Source organism: Dreissena polymorpha, chromosome 11 (assembly GCF_020536995.1).
Source record: "Dreissena polymorpha isolate Duluth1 chromosome 11, UMN_Dpol_1.0, whole genome shotgun sequence".
NCBI classification, from domain to species: Eukaryota; Metazoa; Mollusca; class Bivalvia; order Myida; family Dreissenidae; genus Dreissena; species Dreissena polymorpha.
This window is the reverse complement of record NC_068365.1, coordinates 69,770,460-69,793,881: the sequence shown is the minus strand read 5'-3', so window position 1 is coordinate 69,793,881 and position 23,422 is coordinate 69,770,460. Positions and strand designations below refer to the sequence as shown.

General features: G+C 36.0%; 1 protein-coding gene across 10 annotated transcripts; it reads right to left on the bottom strand.

Annotated features, from left to right (window-relative positions):
• Positions 1–1,492: 1,492 nt before the first annotated feature.
• Positions 1,493–22,581, bottom strand: LOC127850267 (uncharacterized). Of its 10 annotated transcripts, none has more exons than XR_008035179.1 (8): positions 22,254–22,581; positions 18,209–18,339; positions 14,718–16,412; positions 11,958–13,968; positions 9,426–11,044; positions 8,274–8,361; positions 2,318–2,451; positions 1,493–1,753 (listed from the first exon to the last, which is right to left on the bottom strand). XR_008035179.1 is itself a non-coding variant. In XM_052383159.1 (8 exons), the coding sequence occupies exons 1-5, from the start codon at positions 22,263–22,265 to the stop codon at positions 12,031–12,033; spliced, it is 504 nt and encodes a 167-aa protein (XP_052239119.1). In that variant the 5' UTR covers positions 22,266–22,566; the 3' UTR covers positions 1,493–1,753; positions 2,318–2,451; positions 8,274–8,361; positions 11,958–12,030. The 10 variants fall into 10 exon arrangements, 3 of the variants coding, with proteins under 3 accessions (XP_052239119.1, XP_052239120.1, XP_052239121.1); XR_008035178.1 differs by having other exon boundaries at positions 9,483–11,044; XR_008035180.1 differs by lacking the exon at positions 9,426–11,044 and having other exon boundaries at positions 14,718–15,019; positions 16,288–16,412; positions 22,254–22,575.
• Between the last annotated feature and the right edge of the window lie 841 nt (positions 22,582–23,422).

Here is a 23,422-nt window from a genome sequence, read left to right as displayed (position 1 = left end):
TAAATACATTCAGAAACAATCTAATATACTGGAAAACTTCTATTTTGTCTGTCCACCAGATGGTTTCCGGATGATAGATAACTCAAGAAAGCTTAGGCCTCGGATCATGAAACTTAATAGGTAGATTAATCATGACTGGCAGATAGCCCCTATTGATTGTCAGGTAACTAGGTCAAAGGTCAAGGTCACAGTAAGTCGAAACAGTAAAATGATTTCCAATTGATAAATTAAAAATGCTTTCGCCTAGGATCATGAAACTTTATAGGTACATTGATCATGACTTGCAGATGACCCCTATTGATTTTCAGGTCATTAGGTCAAATGTCAAGGTCACGGTGACTCGAAATAGTAAAATGGTTTCCGGATGGTAACTCAAGAATGCTAACAGCTAGGATTATGAAACTTTATAGGTACATTGATCATGTCTGGCAGATGACCCCTATTGATTTTCAGGTCACTAGGTCAAAGGTCAAGTTCACAGTGACAAAAAACGTATTCACACAATGACTGCCACTACAACTGACAGCCCATATGGGGGGCATGCATGTTTTACTAACAGCCCTTGTTTTAATGTGGCTTTGAGAATGTTCATTACAGAGAACACCTTTTAGAGCGAAAGTCAGTGGGTAAAATATCACTTGAATTGTTAATGGGGAAAAGTACCTTGAGTATATGATCTTTTCTGGAGCTCAGATAACTGTTCAATATTCAAGGGACCTTTTCCAGTTTTGGTAAATTGACTAAATTAAAAAAAATAAGTTTAAGATTCGCAAACTTTTTTTGTAGTTATGATATTTGTGAGGAAACCGTAATACTTAACATTTACCATGCTCTAAAATATCCATTATATGCATCTTTTGACGATTTAAAAACTTGACAATTTTAAAGCGTTGCAACTAACTGCTGCAACACTCGACGATTGAATATTTGTAGAGTTCTGTTGTTGTCGTTATATTTTGTGACACGATGAGGATTGCTTATATAAAGTGTAAAATACATCACTCATTGAATCAACATGGACGGACAAGTGGTCATAGTGTGAGGATTTTACTTCAGGGGTCAGTGGTTTGAGCCCTTTAGGAGTTACTTTTTATCTTTCTTTAATTGTATTCTTTTTTGCTGGAGCTTTTTAGATCCAGTGTTTACATGTATCAATATAAAAGCGTTTAATGAAAAACTTAAATATCTGCCAAAATTTAGGAAAAGTTCCCTTAAAAATAAATATTAAATCAAGCACTTGGTAATATCTAACACATAACTTTTTTATTGGTTCTCAGACCCTTGGCATTTTTTTCTTTCACAAACCTATAACCTTGAAGTAAATATTAGACAAATTATGCATACACAATTATAAACATGCAAACATCAGCTGTTGTAACTATTGTGTCTAGACGACCAGGAATACCAATCCTTCCAAATCAGCGATGACACAACTTTACGCCATTTGGCTGAGTAGTGTAGCTCTGCCTATTCAGAGAAGACTAAAGCCATCTATCACTTTATAACATTTATAACTAAAATTTTTTGACATTTTTTATGAAACAGTTTGATCAGCTGCTGCCTCTTATCACATGCTGCTCGATGTACTGGTGTGTTGTTCATAACTTCCGGTTCCATCACGTTTCCAACCAATTCCTCTATCAGTGGAATGTTTGAATCCAGACACAGGTTATGCAGGGGCATGTACACAGTTGATATTTCACAGCACTTATTGGACTTGAAAGGCCAACATCCACCAGTGGCATGCAGATATCTAAACAAATATCAAAAGTATTTCTTTAACATAGACATTTGTCTAAGTGACTAAATTGTCCTGATACCATTGACATTAATTTAATGTCAATATTAATTATATATAATATATAGCCTACAAAACACTTTATTTGTGCCTGTATTTACTATTAATGCACAATATCATTTAAATGCACTAGTAAACAATATTTCATACATAGAGTCTGAGGATAAGCAAAATGAATTTTTAAGATTTAAAATAAAATGAATAAAACATCAGTTTATTTAAACGGACATTTTTTATGAAACATCATATTCACACATGCAAACAACCCTCAGTTATAATAAAAGTTAATTTACATATAAATTCTAAAATTTCATAATTAAAGTTGTACGTTATCAAGCTTTAGAAGTTACGTTTGATATAAGACACTGCGAGGCACAAGAAAGAGATTGGCACTAATACTTCATTTAAATACTGTGTGGTAAGTTGATCTCGCACTAATAAGACTTATATTTCACAACCTATATAATATGTTACCAATCTCGTGATTTCAACACTCCAAATGCCCTTTCTACTACCCACCCTCTACATAGATGGTCATTGTAGGCCTGTTCCGCAGCATGGGAGGGATGAGGTTAAGGGGTCATCAGGTAAGTCCTTAACGGATATCCACTATCTCCCAGCAGATGACCCTCATCATTGGTGCTCAGATATTGCTGTAAATTGAAATATTTTATTGGGCAGTTGCTTTGTCTTTGATAAAACAGCAGACCACAGTTAATACGGGCAAAAGCCCGCGAAGCGGGCGTTGACCGTTCATACATATGGGAATTTAGACATAAAATTACATAAGAATACCACATATGGATACGTCTCAAAAAAATTTGCCACGCGACATATATTTTCGCGATGCTATTTATGGCCTTGAACAAATCAAAAACACTTTGACATATGCTAAATCACATGTAAATACATACCTCAGGAAAAGTTATATCAATGACATCATAATTGTGTAGCGAATCGCACTGAATATTCTCGCATTATTTGTTTTTCTTCGCAACCGTTCCAGAATTAAGTCATTACTCAATTATCTCCCCTGAATGCTCTTCTTCAGTGAGTATAAGCCGAAGACTGGTTCACTACATATAGTTACAGTCTTTACCAAACACAATTTAAGTGAACATAACCCGTCTTAAATATATTGCCGAATCTTAGATTCCTGTCGAATTTATTTGCTTTGATCTTTTCGATATCTTATTGTTATTATTATCCTGACAAATCACAAACGCTTGTTAAAAAATTATTTGTTTTAAACATTATAGTTGGCATCTCTATTCTTCCAGTATTCTCGCGGTATTTCAATAACGACACCCTACTGTTTATTTGTCAGAATATGTGACGCATTTTCATTCGCTCTCAAAAAGCATTCTATACATAGATGGTGACGTCACTTCGTTATTGCGAGTAAGACCGGTGTGTACACAATGTCTCAGAAAGACGTTTTACGTGTGATTATGAGCAATATTCTGGTAAGTTGTCGTTGTTATCCACCAGAAACACATTTATTCACAAAATTTAAAGATATTCCGATCTAACTTTTTAGTCTTTTAGCTTTAATTTTTAACGTATTTACACCTCGTCTGCTCGCACTTTACCGATATCCCGAAAGGTTACATATCACTATAATTAGTTTAGGCCTAAAACCACAAAATCCGATACCGTTGGATTTTCGTACTACAATCTTACGTAAAAAATCTTCCAGATTCGAAATCAACAAAAAACAAGACATTTATAAATTGTCTGCATTATTGATCAAATTTTAAGATATTTGTTGGTTTTCCGTTTTTAGAAGCTGTTCTGCGAAGCCGAAGGCAAGAGCTGAGCATCATACAAGCCATTCTATCCAGCAAAACTGACAGTTTTGGTTTACAGAAATCAACAAAGGAGGGATTCCTGATCTATCAAATTTCCAAGCTATACACACAGTTATTATCTGTGGTGATCTTTATTGGTTCTGCTTGTTTACTTGGATGGAACATGTGTGAACTTTTATAGAACTTCGAAAAGTCTATATATGTCTATCTATAAACAAAAATCAGCTATTGTATAATAAGATCAGATGTGCAAACAATGTCAAAGGGTTGTTAAATTAACAATTTGAAGGCAATTATGCTGAAAAAAAAGGAAGTTCCCATGCAAATTTTGTCTGTATATCGACAAGTGTCTGCCGATAATTGTCAAACTAGTAATACAAAACTTACCACAAGTATGTAAAAGCACTAAGTACCTGTGATCATTTTTAGTAAGATAGTGTAATTCTTAACAGTAGCAAATAGCTTGTTTAGTAAATGCATAATGTACAGTAATTAATATGATTTCCGTTCTATTGTGTAATTAATAAATTGGTTGTTACTTGTTAATCCATGATAAATGTTTTATGGCTAGTACAAAACCAGCAATGTTAATTTTGTAAAAGGTAATACAATAACACCACTTAGTAATTTCATATATGTAAATATTCTTGAAATGTAGGTTGATGATTGTGTTTTAGTTTTACTTATTTTGTAACTATTATTTTATGTGCAAATAAATGATGTGAAGTGTTTTGTATCTCCACACAATACCACATACCTTTTTCAGTGCCTTCCCCAGGAATTTGTTTAGGCGCCCCGGGGGTGGGTTCGGGAGGGGAGTCCCCTCCCGACCTTGATTTTTTTTAATTTAACGTGTCAATTCACGTTCTGTGGTGCGTTATAACTCAAAGAAAAACAGCGTCAAAAGACGTCATTTGGTGCGTTATGACTCTTCAAAAAAAAAACCAGTCATTTAAAAATATATTTTGTTATATTGTTTAATTGTTTTAAAACTTTTCCGCACAGATAGTAAAATCCCGTCTCGAACGATTCCCCAATACATCCGTTTCAACCCGACTCTATTACAGTATACTTACTATTTTTCAAGTTTCTATTTATTACCCGATAATCCCGTTTATTCCGTTTTTAGCAATCTCTTTCTGTTAAATATTTACGATAAAAGCTTTCAGTTATTTCTTTAACACAAACCTTGCCATTTTTTAAGTGACTATTTAAAGATTTGATGAAATATTGCCTCTGAATATGCGTCAATCCCCTGACCTGTTGTGTGCTTGTTAAAACGCTCAATACACACCATTTGTATGCAATAGACGCGACGTTGTACATGCTGCATAATTTTCGCGCTCTTTTTAATTGAGAAAAAGATTCGACACAAAATAAATTTGCACTGCTAATTTGAAGCAAAAATATTTAACGTTGCGGTAACATTTACATTCGGAAGTGTGTTTCGGATTAAAAACGCGTTAACATCGACTTACGGTAATGGGTTTCGGATTACAAATTTAATTATTCATATTTGAGATTTCAACAAATATTAACGATTGCGTTATAAATTCAACGATAATTTGTTTACACACTTTACGAGTCGAATAAATGTTTTGACGGAATTATGCATGAAATTCACGTTGTCCACGAGGATCACGGCCGGTTGCCATCATCAGTCTTCTAACTATCGATTATCGGACGAAACATTTACGAGTGTGCGTAATTAATTCAACGAAAATTTGTTAAAGCGCATTACGTGTCGAATAAATGTCAGAAAAACGAGGTGAATCAGTTCTATAAATGGACATGTTGAAATATACATGTACTGGAATTAAATAAATAGTGTTATCACATAATTGTAACCGGGAGTCATTTGAACAACTTACTCGCTATAATAATTAAATGTTTACCACTTGAAATTAATTTCTCATATTAATTATGAGTCATAGGTAACACTTGTTTACAGTAAAAAGGTGTGATGATGATGCCCGAAACCGTCTTTAATGTTCTGTACTGTACTAATTACCGGTTTTATATTACTCAAATGGTACAACTTATTGCTAATCAAGCTGCGATAAACTCCTACTTCATGCCCGACGTCAATTAAAAATCATGGTCGATAGTTAACCCCGCCCTCATAAGCATTCGCGTAACCGATTGGACGATGAAATTCACAGTTTGACGACTGGAAAGTTACCAGATACATCCTTGTCAGCATTTAAATGACCGTGTAATGTGGCTAGAATAATCGATACGCGCGTCATGCTATTCTCTTATCAGTGGATTATCCATTACCCCATGTGGTGTTTATGGCGATTACTTGTGAAAGTAGGTACCGAGTGCTCTTTTAAAACAGGGAATATTGATACACTGATAGGGAAACCTTGATTTTTTTGGACACTCTCCACTTTCTTTTACTGAAGAATACACTGATCAGAAAATTTCAAGCGCCCCGGGGACTCTGATTTCGAAATTCAAGCGCCCCGGCAAGGGGCGCTTAAATGGCCTGGGGAAGACCCTGCTTTTTATATATGTACTGTGTTATGTGTTATTTGAATGTTTAAATAAAAAAAAATGGATGATATAACATGATGCATTCTAATATTTGCATTCATATTGTAACTATAGAGCTAAGTGTATGCAGTTTAGACTGTGATTTTAGAATTGCTACAAAATGGCTAGTTTTTTAGTGGCGACAAAATTTTAACTATTCAAAAATAGTTTGCGAAAGAAAATTAGAAACCTGCAAGATACCTGTATTTATTAAATATTTTAATTGCGAATCAAGTATGTTGTTATGCTGTTACACATAATTATACATTGATAATAAATAAGAAGACAATTAGTGGTGTTAACGTTTCCCAACAGTAGAAATCATTCTTCTGATGAAGTCAGTGATATACAGACGAAAGCTCCAGGTATGGCTTTCAATACGTAGTGTGTGTTATTTGACAGTCTAAAACTTATTGGATTAAACAAAAATCCTGTCAAATTTGTCAATCAAAATTGATTTGACACATCACATGATTTTGATTATGTTAAATCAGTGTACTGTATGCTAAATGCAACTGCTTTAGCAAGCTGTCAAGTTGAATTGAGACATTTGATGAAACAAACTGTTTCCTGAGTAGGACCAGTACTTAGTGTCTATATGACGTACCATGACGTCGAAAGTCTGCAAAACCTACTAAGTAGATCGAGAAATGTACTTCGACGTACAATTTTCACCGACCCTTGAGTGTTAGCCAATCAGAAGACACCTTACGTCTGTTGCTTTTAGAGATTTTTGACATTGAACATTATTATTATTATTTATACCGAATTATGCCACAATCGACCGCTTACTCATAGATATTGTGCGTATTTATGAAACATTATTATTATTATAATTTATACCAAATTATGCGACTATCGACCGCTAACTCATAGATATTGTGCGTATTTATTGACCTGGCGTGGCGGAATTAACCTCTGACTTATGCAAGTTATGGTTATCACAAAATACCACCAACGGGGAGTTTATAATACATTATTTATCCCATTAATGCTTGGTAACTGGTTACCGTTGGGAATTTCCAACACAGTAATGCGCTGGACGGTCGTGATACTCCGCCCCGCATGATCATTTCAGACACACAATATGCTGAACAATTTTAATTTTAAAAAGGTAACAATTGAATCTTCTTCAAATTTGTATATAATCTATTTAAATGCATTAAATACTTGAAACTTCTATGTGACGTTATTTTGCCATTCTGATATTTTTATTCATTTTGTCCTCAACTAAAGTTTTAAACATTTATTATGAATAAATCTGAAGGAAAAGCGGCTCAAGAGACTAGTGTTTTGATTGGCTGTTCAGAAAATGTGTACGTAGAAGTACAAACATGTATGTCGAAGTACAAATTGTACTTCGACGTACATTTCTCTTTTTAACGTGTAGGTCTTCTTGACTTTCAACCCAAATGGTACGCCATAGTATGTCTTTAAGGTTATCTAAAGAATTCTCCCACTTAAAGGATCAATACAGAGACCTCCCAGTGACTAAGCCAGTTAGCAGACACCCCATCCACTATACCACAAACACCGAACCAGCTATAAATTCCTGTGGCTAGAAAACAAAATAAATATATAAGATGCTAGATCTTCAAGCTTGGAACATGTAACTCGTTTTAAGATTGATTTTTTTGGATGCATTACTAAATTATTGCAACAATTATCATATTTTGAACACAATCATGTCCATATATTTATTAATAATACATGGTTATCAAAAAAACTTAAAAAGCTTTTGCCCGTAAATTAGGTAGCACCTATAATCATATTATTGTTAGATTAAGGTAGGAAAGTATCTCAATAAGTTTCACAAAACTAGCTTAAATATTATCAAATCACTATATTTTAGTTACCTAGATGAAATAATGTAACTTAAGACAATATTTGAAGACAATACTGATAGCTGCATTGGCTAACACATAAAAGAACATAAGCTTGATCACACAGTGCTTATGGTGCTTATTGTGGTAGTTAATGATTTTTGAGCATGTACGTAACTAATTATTATTAGATGTCAAAGATGATAAGCATTACGCTTATTTCAACCTTTTTATGGTATTTATCTGCTTTTATACCAAATTTAATGATAGGGTAATGAATCATAATACTGTATTTATATTTACCTCATGCTGGCGTCAGCAACAGCCTGCACATTAATGGCATGGAATCCTCAGTAAACATCTCCCTTGGCAATATGCAATATGCCAAAATCTATAAAAAAAAAAGTTATTCATTAACATGAGAGTGCTCATCATTTCATGTTCACATTACCAACACAAAAGGGAGGAATGCAGAAAAGGAGTAAATAAATAAAAAAGCCCCATCAATATGCACGAAATAAAATTTTTGATTGGGGGGTGCATATTAATAGCACTGCAGAATTGAATTTGACAAATAAATAAATTGTAATCAAATGAAAACAATATAGAAATAATTAAAGTAATTGTTCTGCAATTATTAAAGACATAAGGTACACTATACTTTTCTCACGATCGATTGATTATTCACAGCTTACTTGCATGTACCTCGGGTAAGGTTAATATACTTAAACGTAACCGGTCCTTATTAGACTGTACCCGAGTTGTATTCCTGCCCAAAATCTGATGTGGTACAGTGCACTACAGATAAATGTAAAGCGATATTGTTTATCTAAATAAAACTTACCTTTTGAAAAAACTGCATCAACATGCTTTTTGAGTATAAATTTCGATGATATAAAGACTATTAATATTAATGTGAACATAATTATAAAAAATTAAGCCTACAACAACCCATTTAGCATTAAATTTCCGGCTATGTTAAAGTATATTAACTGTAACAGGGTAAGCTCTACATGTAAGTATACTTAAAGAGTACCCGGGGTACAGGTAAGTAGTATCCAAGCTGACAATGACCAATCGAACAACATTATACTCAAATGAGACCAATAGTGAAACAATTATGGTGATTTTTCTACAATTATTTAATACATAAGGTACCATCAGCATCTACTTAACTCACCAATACAATAAACTTGTTAAAAAATAGCAAACTCTAACAGTATCATGATGTCATATTCATTTTCATGTTCATGTGGTTATAATCAACAATTTCGAGGTAAAGTATTGTTCAATCACAACATTTAGAAGTAGAACAACTACAAGTTCAACATTATCGGGTGGGGTAAATCAGTCTGCACTTAAAGTCATCGATAAGTACACGTCGACACAAAATGGAATGAGTTTAACATAAAGTCATTTGTAAAGAAACACAACAATAAATAATTAAACTAATACCGGTAATCATCGAATGCTTTTATTAAGAAAATATACAACAATGACTTATTTTTCAACCTTTTTGCAAAATCCTAGTTGTCAAATGCTAAGTAAACAAAGGGTAACTACTCGTAAGTTTTTGGGTTAAATTCTACTTATTTGCTATTTGAAAATAAATACAATTTTATAATTATACTAGTTGGTGCTATGTCTTCTTCGATCAAAACCAACAATCGCTCTATTCCGCCTTTACTTAGACGATATATCGAAGCAATGTTCTCATCTCTTAGGTTTTCGAGAACAATTCTCTCCCTAAAAAGCCTTGGCATTGGTAATTTTTCGTCTCCTGTCATCGTGTATGACAAAAAAGACCGCCATTACGTTAATTTACGAGTGCCCTTACCCAGTCGTATATTTATGTATGAAATTTGTGTAATTATAATTTACGATTTGCTTGATGAAACGCGATTTTATTGAAACATCGTAATTTATGTAAATCGTAATTTACAACTAGTCGTAAATCGTTGATGAAACGGCTCCCTGAGTAGTATATGCGATTCAAAGAGGCTCGTGTGGCACGACATTTTACGCATTAAGCCACGTTTTAACAGAGCGGGTCTCAAATACAGATTTATCATCAATGTGTTCTCAAAACGAAGGGCATTATGAAAATGTCAAAGAAAATGATAAAGCATATATGTACTTATCTGTGTTGGGGCAGAGAATGTATGATTCCCCTAAAATGTATCGTTAAGTAAATGTGTAGTGACGTAAATTTGTCATATAGTTAATGTGTCGTAAAGTAAATGTATCGAAAAATAATGTGTCATTTAGTCAACGTGTCGCAAAGTAAATATATCGAACAGTAAATGTGTTTTAAAGTTGATGCGTCGTCAAGTAAATGTGTCGTACAATGTTTTTGTATTACGGCCTCCAGACCGAAACAAGAACATAAAATAGTATGACCCTAGATTAATCACGTTGTTAGCACAACTCGTGATATCACGTTGACACGTCACTAAGCACCGATTTAAATAATTCACCGATGTATTAGTTTACACAATGTAACATTTTAACGGATTTGTGGGGTCAGTTACATTATTGTCATTTTGTGTTTCTTAATTCTCGACCGCGTCGCTGTATTACGAACACACGGATGTCTGATGAGTCAAAATTGGTCGAACTTCATGTGGTCAAACGACAAGCGCTTTAGAGAGGCAAACCTTCCTATGTTCCTTCCTATGAGTTCTGAACTCCATGATCCGGATCCGATTGGATGGAGTGTCGCGACTTCTAGTAGAACGTACTGCCGTTGCCGCTAACATTCGAGCGACTTCCGGTTACTGTTTCCTGCAAATCTGCCGAATCTTCATCATCGGATTTGACGCTTTCGTCAATAATGTCACGATTTATTACTGGGACAGAAGTTTTCTTAAATTCTGATTAGCTTTAAGACGGCGGTGGCCGAAACGAGAGCGTTAATTGTGGCGTTTTTTGGCTTCGATGCGTCATCTTTTGCATGCTCATTCGCATTCTGTTAAAAAATGCGTTGTTTTTTTTTGTCGCCCGGGTCCATGATGATTCCCGGAAGCATGCCTCATAGTGCACGGGATGTTATTGTGGTAATGGACGACTGCTTCCTGCCAAGAGCAAAACAGAACCGAAACCATCGTTGCTTGCGAACATGTTGTTATCTTTCAATACGAAGGTATGTAATTATTCACAAGACATATATTTTTGCGTTTATTGTCGTCTTTACTCATATCGGATGAAGCTTACAAATATACTTCTTTGCTACAACTACGTCTACTACTACTACTTCTACTACTAAAAGGGGAATAATTAAAGCTTACCCACCAGCGAAATATGTATTCACACTTTTTTAATGTAAGTAATACTTTGGATTAACCAATGGGTTGATGGTATTAACCGAACATTATTGGGGAAAAATATTGACACAGAGAAAAATACGATTCAATAAATTGAGCCCCGGCCTGGAAAAAACTTAATGCATATGCTTTAAATGTAATCCCAGTTACCCTGTGCAGTCCGCGAAGGCGAATCAGTGACGACATTTTCCAGCTAAACTGGATTTCTGTTTAGAAGATACTGCCTTACATACGAGCGGACAATTGCGTTCCTGATTAGCCTGTGCGGACTGCACATGTTTATCTGGTATGACACTTAACGCACATTTATTTTTTTCGCGAAAAAATATTATATGCATGTGTATGTTTAGAGTAAAGTATCGAATTCAGATACTATAATATATGGTACCATAAAAGTATATGGCAATTAATAAAATCTATTGCGACTATCGAATAATTAATTACTTTAGTAAAATAATTAATGGTAAATGTATGATTGTTTTCATCTGAAGTAAAAAAGAAGTAAAGTAGACAAATGTTGATATAGCAAGTGGTTTCGAGGTTACATTTAGACATTTATGCTCCAAAAATACTTTAATTGAAGTTGCAATTTAAATTTTTAAGAAAATATATTCTCCATTTTTACAATTATTGTATGGAAACAACAACACTAATTTCTCCTTACGTCCCATCAATTTTTGGTTTCCTCCAGCCTCTCAAGTTGCGCTGAAATCATCTTCTCCTCCTTGTACAGCATCTTAAGCCGGATGTGTTCGTGATCCCGCACCGCCACTGTCAGACCTGCAAGCGTACGGCAGTCGAATGGACGGTAGAATGTCCGTGATTGTGTCTTTTGATATTTACGTTTAACCTATTTAATTTAAGCTCGATTGCTTCAATCCAATTCCTTTGATCCAAAGGCTTTTGTAGAAGAGCTAACGAACGTTCCCGCTATTTGTATCGAACCAGTGTTCTACCTGGAAGCGGACATACATAGGTTGCAGTGGCGTAATGGATATGGTAACCGCCTTACGGCCAAAAGGTTTTGGGTTCACTTACTGTGGTAACACTCATTAGATCTTTGGATGCCCGAGGCTGCAATAAGTGAGGGCATCGGAGTGTTTACAAGCAATCATACCTCATGATCTTAACTAGACTGAAAGTTAGGTATTTTTAGTTATGTCTATAATTTGGACATTTGGGGTTTTCAAGAAAAGTTATTAAAGTTGGTTCGGTCTTCAGCATGTACACACTTCTGTAGTAACCGGATAGTCAGACAACGCAGTTTACACACAACCGCAAAGTGACACACGCACACATTACACAAAATCACGCGCACCAAACAATATAAATAACAACAATGTTTTATTGTTGCTACTAAGCTGTGTATGTGTTAATCCAATGAGTTACACGGTCTTGATCTTAAAAGGATATGTTCATAACAATAATGGTTTCCATGCAACTAATTTAAACAACTGAACAGTGATTTGTTCGTATTCAGCTAAACGCAATTAAACAGATATGAGCCGCGGTTTGGGAAAATGGGGCTTAATGCATGTTCGCTAAATGTCGTCTCACTTGGCCTCTGCAGTCCAAACATGCTTATCAGAGACGACACTTTCAGCTTTCATGTACTGATGGATAAATATGTCTGAGTGGAATGTGTCGTCCCTGATTAGCCTGTGCGGAGTGCTCACGTTAAACAGGGACGACACTTTCACCTTTCATGTACTGTGTAAATCTCTTCTGATGGATAAATATGTCTGAGTGGAATGTGTCGTCCCTGATTAGCCTGTGAGGACTGCGCAAGCTAATCAGGGACGACACTTTAAGCAAGGTAAGCAAGGTAACAGAGTCAACGTACTTCATGATGATCGTAAACACATGTTTTTAACTAGACCTTGTGGTCATTGCACCCTGAACACGAGTTCGTTCATTTTGAAAAATAAATGAAATGTCAGAATCCGCGGCAAGTAAAATTTAAAAAATGCTTACTCTGTCATCGCTGTTAACACCAAGTTTTAATTAATTATTTTGTTATTTTAAGCGGAAAAGATAAGCAGATTAGCATTATTCTCCGAATGAAGCTAGATGTCCGATGTACAACATATGTATATCTTTAAAGCTTGCTTACTGTTTGTTATCTACCGCCGGAATACCTACGGATATAGCAATGGTTGGCATAGTTCCGTCCGTGTGTGCGTGTGTGCGAGCAAGCACAATTTCTTATACATTTTGCGTATAATTATGTCAAATGTATATATAATAATTATCTCAAATAGCTACAGCAAGTACTGTCAAGATTTTGCGATTGCGTTTTAAGGAGTAATTGCCAGTTGTTTAAATGTACATATACAAGCTTCCACGCGAAACTTGTAATCAATTTTAGATTCAATTTTTGTCAAATTTGTTCAAAAATAAATATCTCCGAGCGCTTCAATGAATATTGTCAAGATTTTGCGATTGCAGTATTTCAATGAGTTATTGCCCTTTGTTTATAATAAAATATATAAGTTTCTGAGCGCAATTGCACATTGGTACGTACTGAACGCTTTCGAGAATAATGCCCCCGTGTGCCAAACAGAAACACCATCAATGCATGCTATAAAAATACACATAAATTGAAAAACGTAAACACTTCCCTGCAATTGTTTGGACAAGAATTCTTTTCCCATGCAAATATTTTTTAGGATGCTCTGAAATGATATAAATAACATATCAGTAATCAGTAATTATGATAGATGCTTCATTGACATCATGACCGCGTAAGTTGTTTTCTGGCATATAATCTTATTGTTTTGGGTTTAAGACTTGATTAATTAAATTGCACGAGCAGTGAAAGCCGCAATAAAGAAACATGTTGTCTGGTGTAAAAGCACTTACACGAACATGTGAAATATACTGGGCACATGCATTTTACAAACAGTTTCATACATGTTGTTTCAAGGTGTGCTGGCTCTCTGCGCATGGGGTTGCATTATGTGCAGACTAAATTGCCATGTATTACATATTGTGTCGGTCACTAGCTTGCAATAAAATACTGCTGTAGGTTTATAGGAATTTATCTTTTGGCAATGTCTCTGAATTGTCGTTTCCTATAGGAGCCTCGTTCTGGGAAAACTGGGCTTAATGCATGTGCGTAAAATGTCGTCACAGATAAACCTGTGCAGTCAACACATTCTAATAGGGATGAAACTTTCCGATTTTACGATATTTTTAGATTCAAGGAAGTCTCATCTTAGAAAACAAAGCACTTAAGGCGAAATGGTTCGTTCCTAATTAGCCCGTGCGAAGTGCAGAGTCTGGAATGAAACGCATGGATTAAGCCCATTTTCCCAGAACGACGCTCACATACTGATGGAGAATTTCTGTCCTGACAGGGTCAATGTTCTTTATTCAACATGTACATAGATACAACTTCCATTGCTCCCCAATCCTATCCTACCTCAAAAAACAGGATTCAGAGGATCGTGATACTGGCATTGTGAAGGCCGTGCGCCATGTCCTCCCACACCGAGTGACCCGCTGTACCGTGGGAACCACCATGGGTGTGCCGGGTATCATACACCGTCTTCGGTATATTATGTACGATGTTGCTGGCTGTGGGGTGCGGTGGCAGCGGTGGGTGATCAGCACTTCTATGTTATTGAAGTTGTTATTGCATACATTACTTTTGTACCCGTATCCACTTGAAAAACACGATTGCGACGTCCATGCCGAGACAGGTATTTTTCGCCGTTGTATACCCTTAATAAGTTGTATTAATTGTTTAAATGGCGCTAACTTTCCAGCCGTAACAGAAAGAAAGCGTTTATTTCGTATTAATATTCGCTCTTATCTCGACTTTACTCGTTCCGAATTTTCTTAGCAGAAGCTGTAATTGTGTGAACCGCTAAACAAGTTCGCAGCGAGTTTAGTCGAGCTATAGAGCGAATATTAATACAATATAAGCGCTTACTAGTGGTGAGTTGATTAATCAGATGGTCGACGCGTCTTCAACGAATTGCTGCTGGCGTGACGATGACGATGAAAAAGTCGAGTCGACGAAAAGTTGACGAATTTTTGACCGTACCGATCATTCGATATTTTTTTTTTACTAGACCATTTCTGTTTACCCCTGCTGAAACGAGCTTTTTTATTGGATAAAACAAACCAATCAGCGATCGTAATACGTATGTGTATAGGCACTTCATTCAATATGTCGGTCAGAGAAGAATTTGTTCCCTTTCCTAAAAAATCTAAGAAACAATCTGAAGTTTGGAACCATTTTAGTGTCAAACTGATCGATCCTACTTAACCAGCGAAGGATTTGAACCTTGATATGTAATATGTGTTCTGTAATTACTGCAGAAAACAGTACACGAACCATTTAAGTTTAAACTTGAATTTCGCTAAGCAAAGGCTTCCTTTAAATGCTGAACTTGGACAGAGCTCAACGCACATGAATTCAACCCTATTTTCCCAAAACGAACCCATTGTAGAATATACCCGTTGTCAAGACCCTGCAGGTACAAACAGATACACGTACACTGTATATGGACATGCACGAGCAAACATACACAACATGGCTTCGCACAATAAAATTGCAACGAAATCCTCGTAACTAATCAGTTTATCAGTGAATGTCTATCCGGCGTTAATATAACTGTCATGGGAGTTCAATCGTTTATATCAAAACACCTTTAGTTTTAGGAAAAAAAGGCGGATGAATTCATTTTTGATTATTGTATATAGTAACACATACAACACGCGAGTTTTACGGCGAATGAATACATTTCCGAACATTGTACATATTTAATAATCTACCATATACTTTTTATGGAAGATGAATGCATCTACATCGTGTATGTGCCGGTATATACAATAACGACACATACGTTTTTGGTTGTTGATGGTTGTACATAGCGAAAATTAAATTCAGGTATTTAATGGAGTTTTTTTTCGAACGTTTTATGTCTTAAAAAATGCATCACATAAGTTTCAAGGCGGATTTATAGTTTAATACATTTTCGAACCTGTTATATAGTGGATATCGAGAATCAGCTCTCCGAGGACGAGGCAACAATCCACTAAATTCAACACCACGATCAACATCAGCACGTCCTTACTGTGCAGGATTAACTCCCCGTCATTGCGCAGTCTTTGAAACAATCAAACGAACGATGTTCATTTGAGCCATGCTCTGTGAAAAGGGGGTTAAATGCATGTGCGTAAAGTGTCGTCCCCGATTAGCCTGCGCAGTCCACACAGGCTAATCAGGGACGACACTTTCCGCCTATACTGGATTTTTACGCACATGCATAAAACCCCATTTTCACAGAGCGCGGACCATTTATATTCGTCGGCATGTATATTTCGTGATTTCGTTTTTATATACTTTCTTCGTGGACACGTAAATTAGTTGATATGTGATTTTAGAGAGAAAAAAACGAAGTATCTTCGTCAGTCATTTTCCGACGAGTTTTTGTTAAATTGGTCAACGCACGAAATCTACGAAAATGAATATTCCACAGAGTTTAATAAGTTTACAGTAGTACCTTCTGTGTTATATAATTGTCCCGCAATTTTAAAATTTTTACAGTAGTAGCTTCTCTGTAAATACTTTTTACAGTGAATTGCACTGCTGTGCGCTTTGTGTTTGTTTACAAATGTGGGCTGCGTGATTATTTTTTGTAAAGCTTGATTTCTGGAAGGACATTTAAACAATCACCATTTCTTATTTAGGAAGTACCTAGTTACGTATTTCGCCATATTATTCTCTCAACTGCGCAGTCTCGTACCTCGCCATATTATTCTCTCAAGTGCCATGATACGTACCTCGCCATATTATTCTCTTAAGTACCCAGTTACCTACCTCGCGATATTATTCTCTCAAGTACCCAGTTACGTATCTCGCCATATTATTCTCTTAAGAACCAAGTTACGTATATCGCCATAATATTCTATCAAGTGCCCAATGACGTATCTCGTCCTAATATTCTCAGTACCCAGTTACGTTCCTCGTCATATTATTCTCTTAAGTACCCAGTTACGTACCTCACCATGGTATTCTCTTAAGTGCCCAGTTACGTATCTCGCTATAATATTCTCAGTGCCCAGTTACGTATCTCAAAATCTGGGCATCCCACGTGCCCAGAAACGTATTATAAAATCGTCTTATCCCAAGTGCCAAATAACGCGCATTGGGTCATCGTCGACCTGAAATGGCTTGAAGTCACCCGGGGGTGACTATAAACCGATTCTTGTCACCCTTGGGTGACTTCAAGCCGATTCATGTCACCCTGGGGTGACTTCAAGCCGACCGGGTGACTAGAATCGGCTTGAAGTCACCCTAGGGTGACATGAATCGGCTTCAAAACTCCCCGGTTGACTTCAAGCCATTTCAGGTTGACAATGACCCAATGAATTTAGCGCATTGGGTCATTGTCGACCTGAAATGGCTTGAAGTCACCCGGGGTGACTAGAAGCCGATTTTTGTCACCCTAGGGTGACTTCAAGCCGATTCATGTCACCTTGGGATGACTTCAAGCCGACCGGGTGACTAGAATCGGCTTGAAGTCACCCCAGGGTGACACGAATCCGCTTCGGGTGACTTCAAGCCATTTCAGGTCGACAATGACCCAATGAGCCCAAGTAACGCGTCTAAGAATTGTATTATCCCTATTTACTAATAATATATCTCAAATTTTTATAATGTATCGCACCATGTTATTTCCCTGATACTGAGTAGCACTGTTAAGTATCTCGCCGTGACGTAACGGATATGGTGTCCGCCTAGAGACCGAGAGGTCACGGGTTCGATCCCCATTGAGCGAGCGTTCTTTCGATCTCCCCCAAAAGACACCAAGTATTGGTTCTATGCAGAAAACGCACTCAACAGCAATCAAAAAGCCTTCGGTGAAAATCGATCTAAAAAATTAATTTTAACTAGTGTACCTCGTAATCGTATTCTTCCGTGGTGGGGCGCAGCTTTCCCTGCGTATTTCCTTCTCCAAGCCATGCTCGGTGCGCTCGAGCTTGGAACCGGTATAGGTCAGAGTGAACCCTAACTGCCGGGACAGGAGACTCTGCAAGTATAGGTCAGACGGTATAGGTCAGAGTGAACCCTTACTGTCTGGACAGGAGATTCCGCAATTCTAGGTAAGATATCATTGGAAATTCAGTCCTGTAATTTAGCCTCGTCCTGTAAAAGTTGCGCAAGATCCATGTGCGGTAAGTGCTAAGATTATTCTATTCAGTCCGCACAGGCTAATCCTTGACTTCACGCTCCGACTTTAATGCATTTTTTATTTGAAGATACTTATTTTTTTAAGTCAAAAAAGTGGAAAGTGTGGACCTGTTCAGCATATGCCACTACACGGGCTACTATGTGACGACACTTTACCCAAATGCATTGCGCCCAGTTTTCCCAGAAACAGGCTCTTTTTTAAAGGAGTTCGTGTTTTTATGCGGTTAATGCTTACGTATTGCGCTCTTCTCTGCCAAACAATTTAGAAATTGCCTGCAATCAACAAGAGCTGAATGCGGATAACACTAACTCAGTTCAAACATGTCGGACACAAACGCGAACTATGCTATTATTTTTCAGGTTTGCTCAAGTTTACAGATGTTATGCATCCCATTAATAACATAATTTATAGTTCACTTTTCTTTTAAAATAAATCAAACTACTTTTAATTAATACTTTAAGTATAATAATAATGATGTTAACAAATATAATAAAGAAAAATATATTTTGGTTGATTCTAATTGTTGTATAATGTTACATAATTAAAGGCCATTTTTATCTGATTTTGAAATAGTAACCTTTGTGTTTGAAATTGAATGAAACTTTATGATTATTATTTATAATGTCAACTAAGGTCAGGTAAAAAAACTGACAACATCTTTATTGGCATTTTAATAACATAAGTATGTTTTGTTCAAAGGCACATTATAGTAGCCAATTCATACTCTAGTGTCAAATTGCCGTTGGCAAACAATTGTAAGTCAATTGGGACAATTTTATGTTAGCTTAATTGCACATTATCCAAATTGATTTTTATCTTATATGTTTTATGATGTCTGTCACTTTGACACCTCACTAAGAAACCTAGTATGAAAGTGAAGAATAGTGCACATGAAAACATAGATAGAATTTAGCCTTACTTTGTGAAACTTGACTTTGTGAGTTCTGTGTGATATACTTCATTAAAGTTATAGGCAAACATTATTATAATAAAACATTAATTTAACTTAATAATTTAAACTGTGTATCAGAACTGTGTTATGGACTATTGTTATTATTACTGTTAAACTTAATACTTTGTGGAAATAAACCCTAAAATAATCAACACTTATAGAGTTGCCTTTGCGTGTCTTCCAAACAATGAACTGCGACTCAAAACATTGAAATCTCCGCAGCGGCATAACCCAGAAATACTAGTATGGAACGTATAACTATAACTAGTAACACATATGGTTAAATGCTGGGTGACTTGATCTGATATTAAGAGGACCGAACGTGTCATAACCAGGATCGGAAATATAACTGGACCGTGCTTTGTGAACAGTGGGTTTAATGCATGTGCGTAAAGTGTCGTCTCAGATTAGCCTGTGCAGTCCGCACACGCTAATCGGGGACGACACTTTCCGCTTTTGTTGTATATCTCGTTTTTAGCAAAAATCATTTTAACGCGAAAGTCTCGTCCCTTAATATCATGTGCAGGACTGCTATTCTGAGACGACACTTAACGCACATGCATTAAACATCTTTTTCACAGAACATGGCTCAAATCCATATTCAAAATTACCTCACACGATTGTCAATAAAACACCGTGAAGATGCAATGTAGGTGCTGTATTTCGTATCAATATAAATTCGCACCGTTACATAGTTAGATGGGTGATCAGATGATGATCAAGATGGCGACGTTCATGCCGAGACAGGTATTGATCGCTGTTTTATACCTTTTAAAACTTGTATTACATGCCGCTCACTTTCCAGACATATCAGCAATACAATTATTGGCGTTTATTTCGTATTATTATTCGTTCTATATCTCGACTTATATCTCGATATATAAAGCGAATATTAATACGAAATAAAAGCTTATCACGTTCTAACTAATATGGCTGGAAAAGGTCATTTACAATTTCAACAAGGGTAATAAAGAGTATAAAACGACGAAAAAAACCGTTTCGGCACGGGCGTTGCCATGTTGATCGTCACGTGATTACCCCCATCTGCTGTGTCGTCTTCCTTGAAAACGCGTCACTGTAAATGGATAAATTATTATTTTCACAATAGAAAGATGGCGACGGAATATTGTTTATTTTTAAATTTAATTTCATGTTTATATTACGAGAAAGAAAGGCCTGGATGTCATATCGGCCCGTATTCATTTGATTTTGCCGATATCAAACCAGTTTTTTTTCCACTTTTTGGGAAGACAGCCCATGGCTTTGGAATTGGGAATTTTATCGGCATTTTCATGAAATTGGGAAAATAAATTCATTAGCCTTTTTTTTCCACAAAAAAGTCCACTGATAAGGGATATACTAAATTTTACATAACTCTTTATAATCATTCAAATTAAAAGAACAAAATCATATAATACTTTGTAAGATGTAATTGATTTAAAATTGATATAAAATACCCATTAGACACTTCTTTATAAAAAAAAATAATTGGGCATTTTTTGCCACATTTTGGGAAAAAAGTATACTTTTTGGGATTGGGAACATAGCCGAATTTCGGCTATAAAATCGGGCCAAAAAAAACTGCAAACAATCACTGGTCCATCGAAGTCTCATTAAGATGCATATGTTACGAACATACTTTTTAAATCAAGTATATATCAAAACGATGCAGTAGACAGCAATCTACGTGATTGAATGCAAAGTTCAACATAATAAGGATAAATGTGGATTTGTTTAGAAATTAGTGACATGGGTGTTGAAATATGGTTTTAAAGGAAATGTAGAAGGAACTATGCTCGGCATTTAATAAAGTTTTAAAGACCGTATTCGTACATTTGAGCCGAAATAAAACAACACGACATTTTACTTGGCACAGAAATTGGGATCACCGGTGTTAGAAAGTGTTGTATTGGGCAAAAACCTTAACACGTAATTTTGTATAACGACTTGCTCGATGGTAGTTTCATCAGTCTTCGATTTTATTTAAAACATGCCGATTCATACCACAGTATTTAGAAGTTGACACTATAATTATTTTTTTCTGCATACATTTTCTTTTGAACGTAAGTATATTTTCTTAAAATAACTTTATTCAAGTATATGTTTCAAAAGCAGGTTTTAGGTGCAGAACCTTCTTCGATATGCAGTGACTCTGTATTTGTTGCAAACCTGGCGCAATGGATATTATGTCCGTCTAGCGACCGTTAGGTCGTGGATTCGATATCCACTATGGGAGCGTCGTTTTCCCAAAAAAGACACCAAGCACTGGTTATACCCAGGAGGCGGACACAAAAGCGATTGAATAAGCCTGAGGCTTTTATTGCGATCGAGCTTAAAGCAATACGTTTTAACTTAACATGGAATTCAACTTGAATGACTTCATAAATCACAACAGGCAATTAACTTTTGATAAAAAGTAACAGAGGTGATCATAGAAGTGTTATATATAAGTCGCGCTCTGGGAATACCGGGCTTAATGCACGAACGTTAAGTGTCGTCCCAGATTGGCTTGTGCAGTCTGCACAGACTAAAAAGAGACGACGATTTCCTTTTATGTATTGTTTTCGTTTATTGGAAGTCTAAACAAAATCAAGTCAAGGTGGACAGTGTCGTCCCTGATTAGCCTGTGCGGACTCCCCAGGCTAATCTGGTACGATACTTTACACACGTGCATTAAGCCCGTATTTCCCAGAGCATGGCTCATATGTTATATTGACTACATCCGTCTTTTAATTTCAGGTCTCAGGTAATACACATTGCAATTTATACATAAATAACTTTATCCAAAAAATATACTTACGATGTACAGCATTCGACGTCCGTTTAAGGTTCGAAATAGTTGTTCCAATCTATGACTCACATCAATGTTAAATAATCCACGTACATTCAACACCGGTACATGGACCTTAAAACCTCAATGCTTTTAAGTAAAGTATTTCGGCTGAGTTCCAATGAACGAAAACATTAGTGTAAGCGCTTTCTTACTTAATTAAGTAAACATTTGATTGTTGTATACATGAGTATTGTGACACCGTTTCATACCACAGCGGCCTTTTAAAGGTAGTGCAACCTAAATAATGAACAGGCACTATGTGTGTTTTATGTGTATACAATGAAGTTGTTTAGCTTTTGAAAAGGTGGCGTAGTGATTTATGTTAGGTTGATATGTAAACAAACCAACATGTGTTTTGTTAAGTGACGTAGTCTTTGAAACATATTATACATGTCGTATTATTATTCATATTTTCTATTTCTTTTAATTTGGGAAGATTGGATGGCGGCGGGCGTTTGAACACATTGTATGATATCATCACACGTTCCGCTTGTATGTTGTTTATGATATTTTTCGCTTAAAAAAGTCTCCTGTTAGCAAAAATCCAGTTAATGCGGAAAGTGTCGTTCCTGATTAGCCTGTGCGGACTGCACAACCTAATCTGGGACGACATGCATTAAACCCCTTTTTTACAGATCGCCGCTTATATATTTTGTTAAGTAAACCATTAAATGTTTTAGCTTGGCAGATGTGAGCATAGGAAATATATACAGTTCGAATAAGGTAACAAGAGTGGAGTTCACGTACGAGAACAATAGATGGATGTTATTACTTTTCAATGCTTTGAGCTTCTATGAGTATATACGATATAGATAATTGCTAGAGATGGATGTGACAATTATCTGCGACAACAAGTTGGAAATTTAACGTATGACCAGCAATGTTAGCCAAAAACGCAGTGATTGATATGTGGAAACAATCAAATAGGAATTGATATACGGATTGGTATTAAGAACACATAGTTTGATTTGTGTAAAACATTGATTGATGTGTGTAATACATATATTGATTGCGTGACACAGAGAGTGATGTGTTGATCACACATATTTCATTGTGGCACACATACATATATATTTATACGCTCTACAAGCATGCACAAGTAACAATGGCGTCGTTTTAAATGCGTTTGTGAGCTT

Coding starts and splice junctions, on each gene's coding strand:
- LOC127850267 (XM_052383159.1), bottom strand. Junction 16,413..18,208: donor CGGAAGAATACGATTACGAG/GTACACTAGTTA, acceptor ATTGTTTCAAAG/ACTGCGCAATGACGGGGAGT. Junction 14,911..16,287: donor CGATATCCACTATATAACAG/GTTCGAAAATGT, acceptor TCAATAACATAG/AAGTGCTGATCACCCACCGC.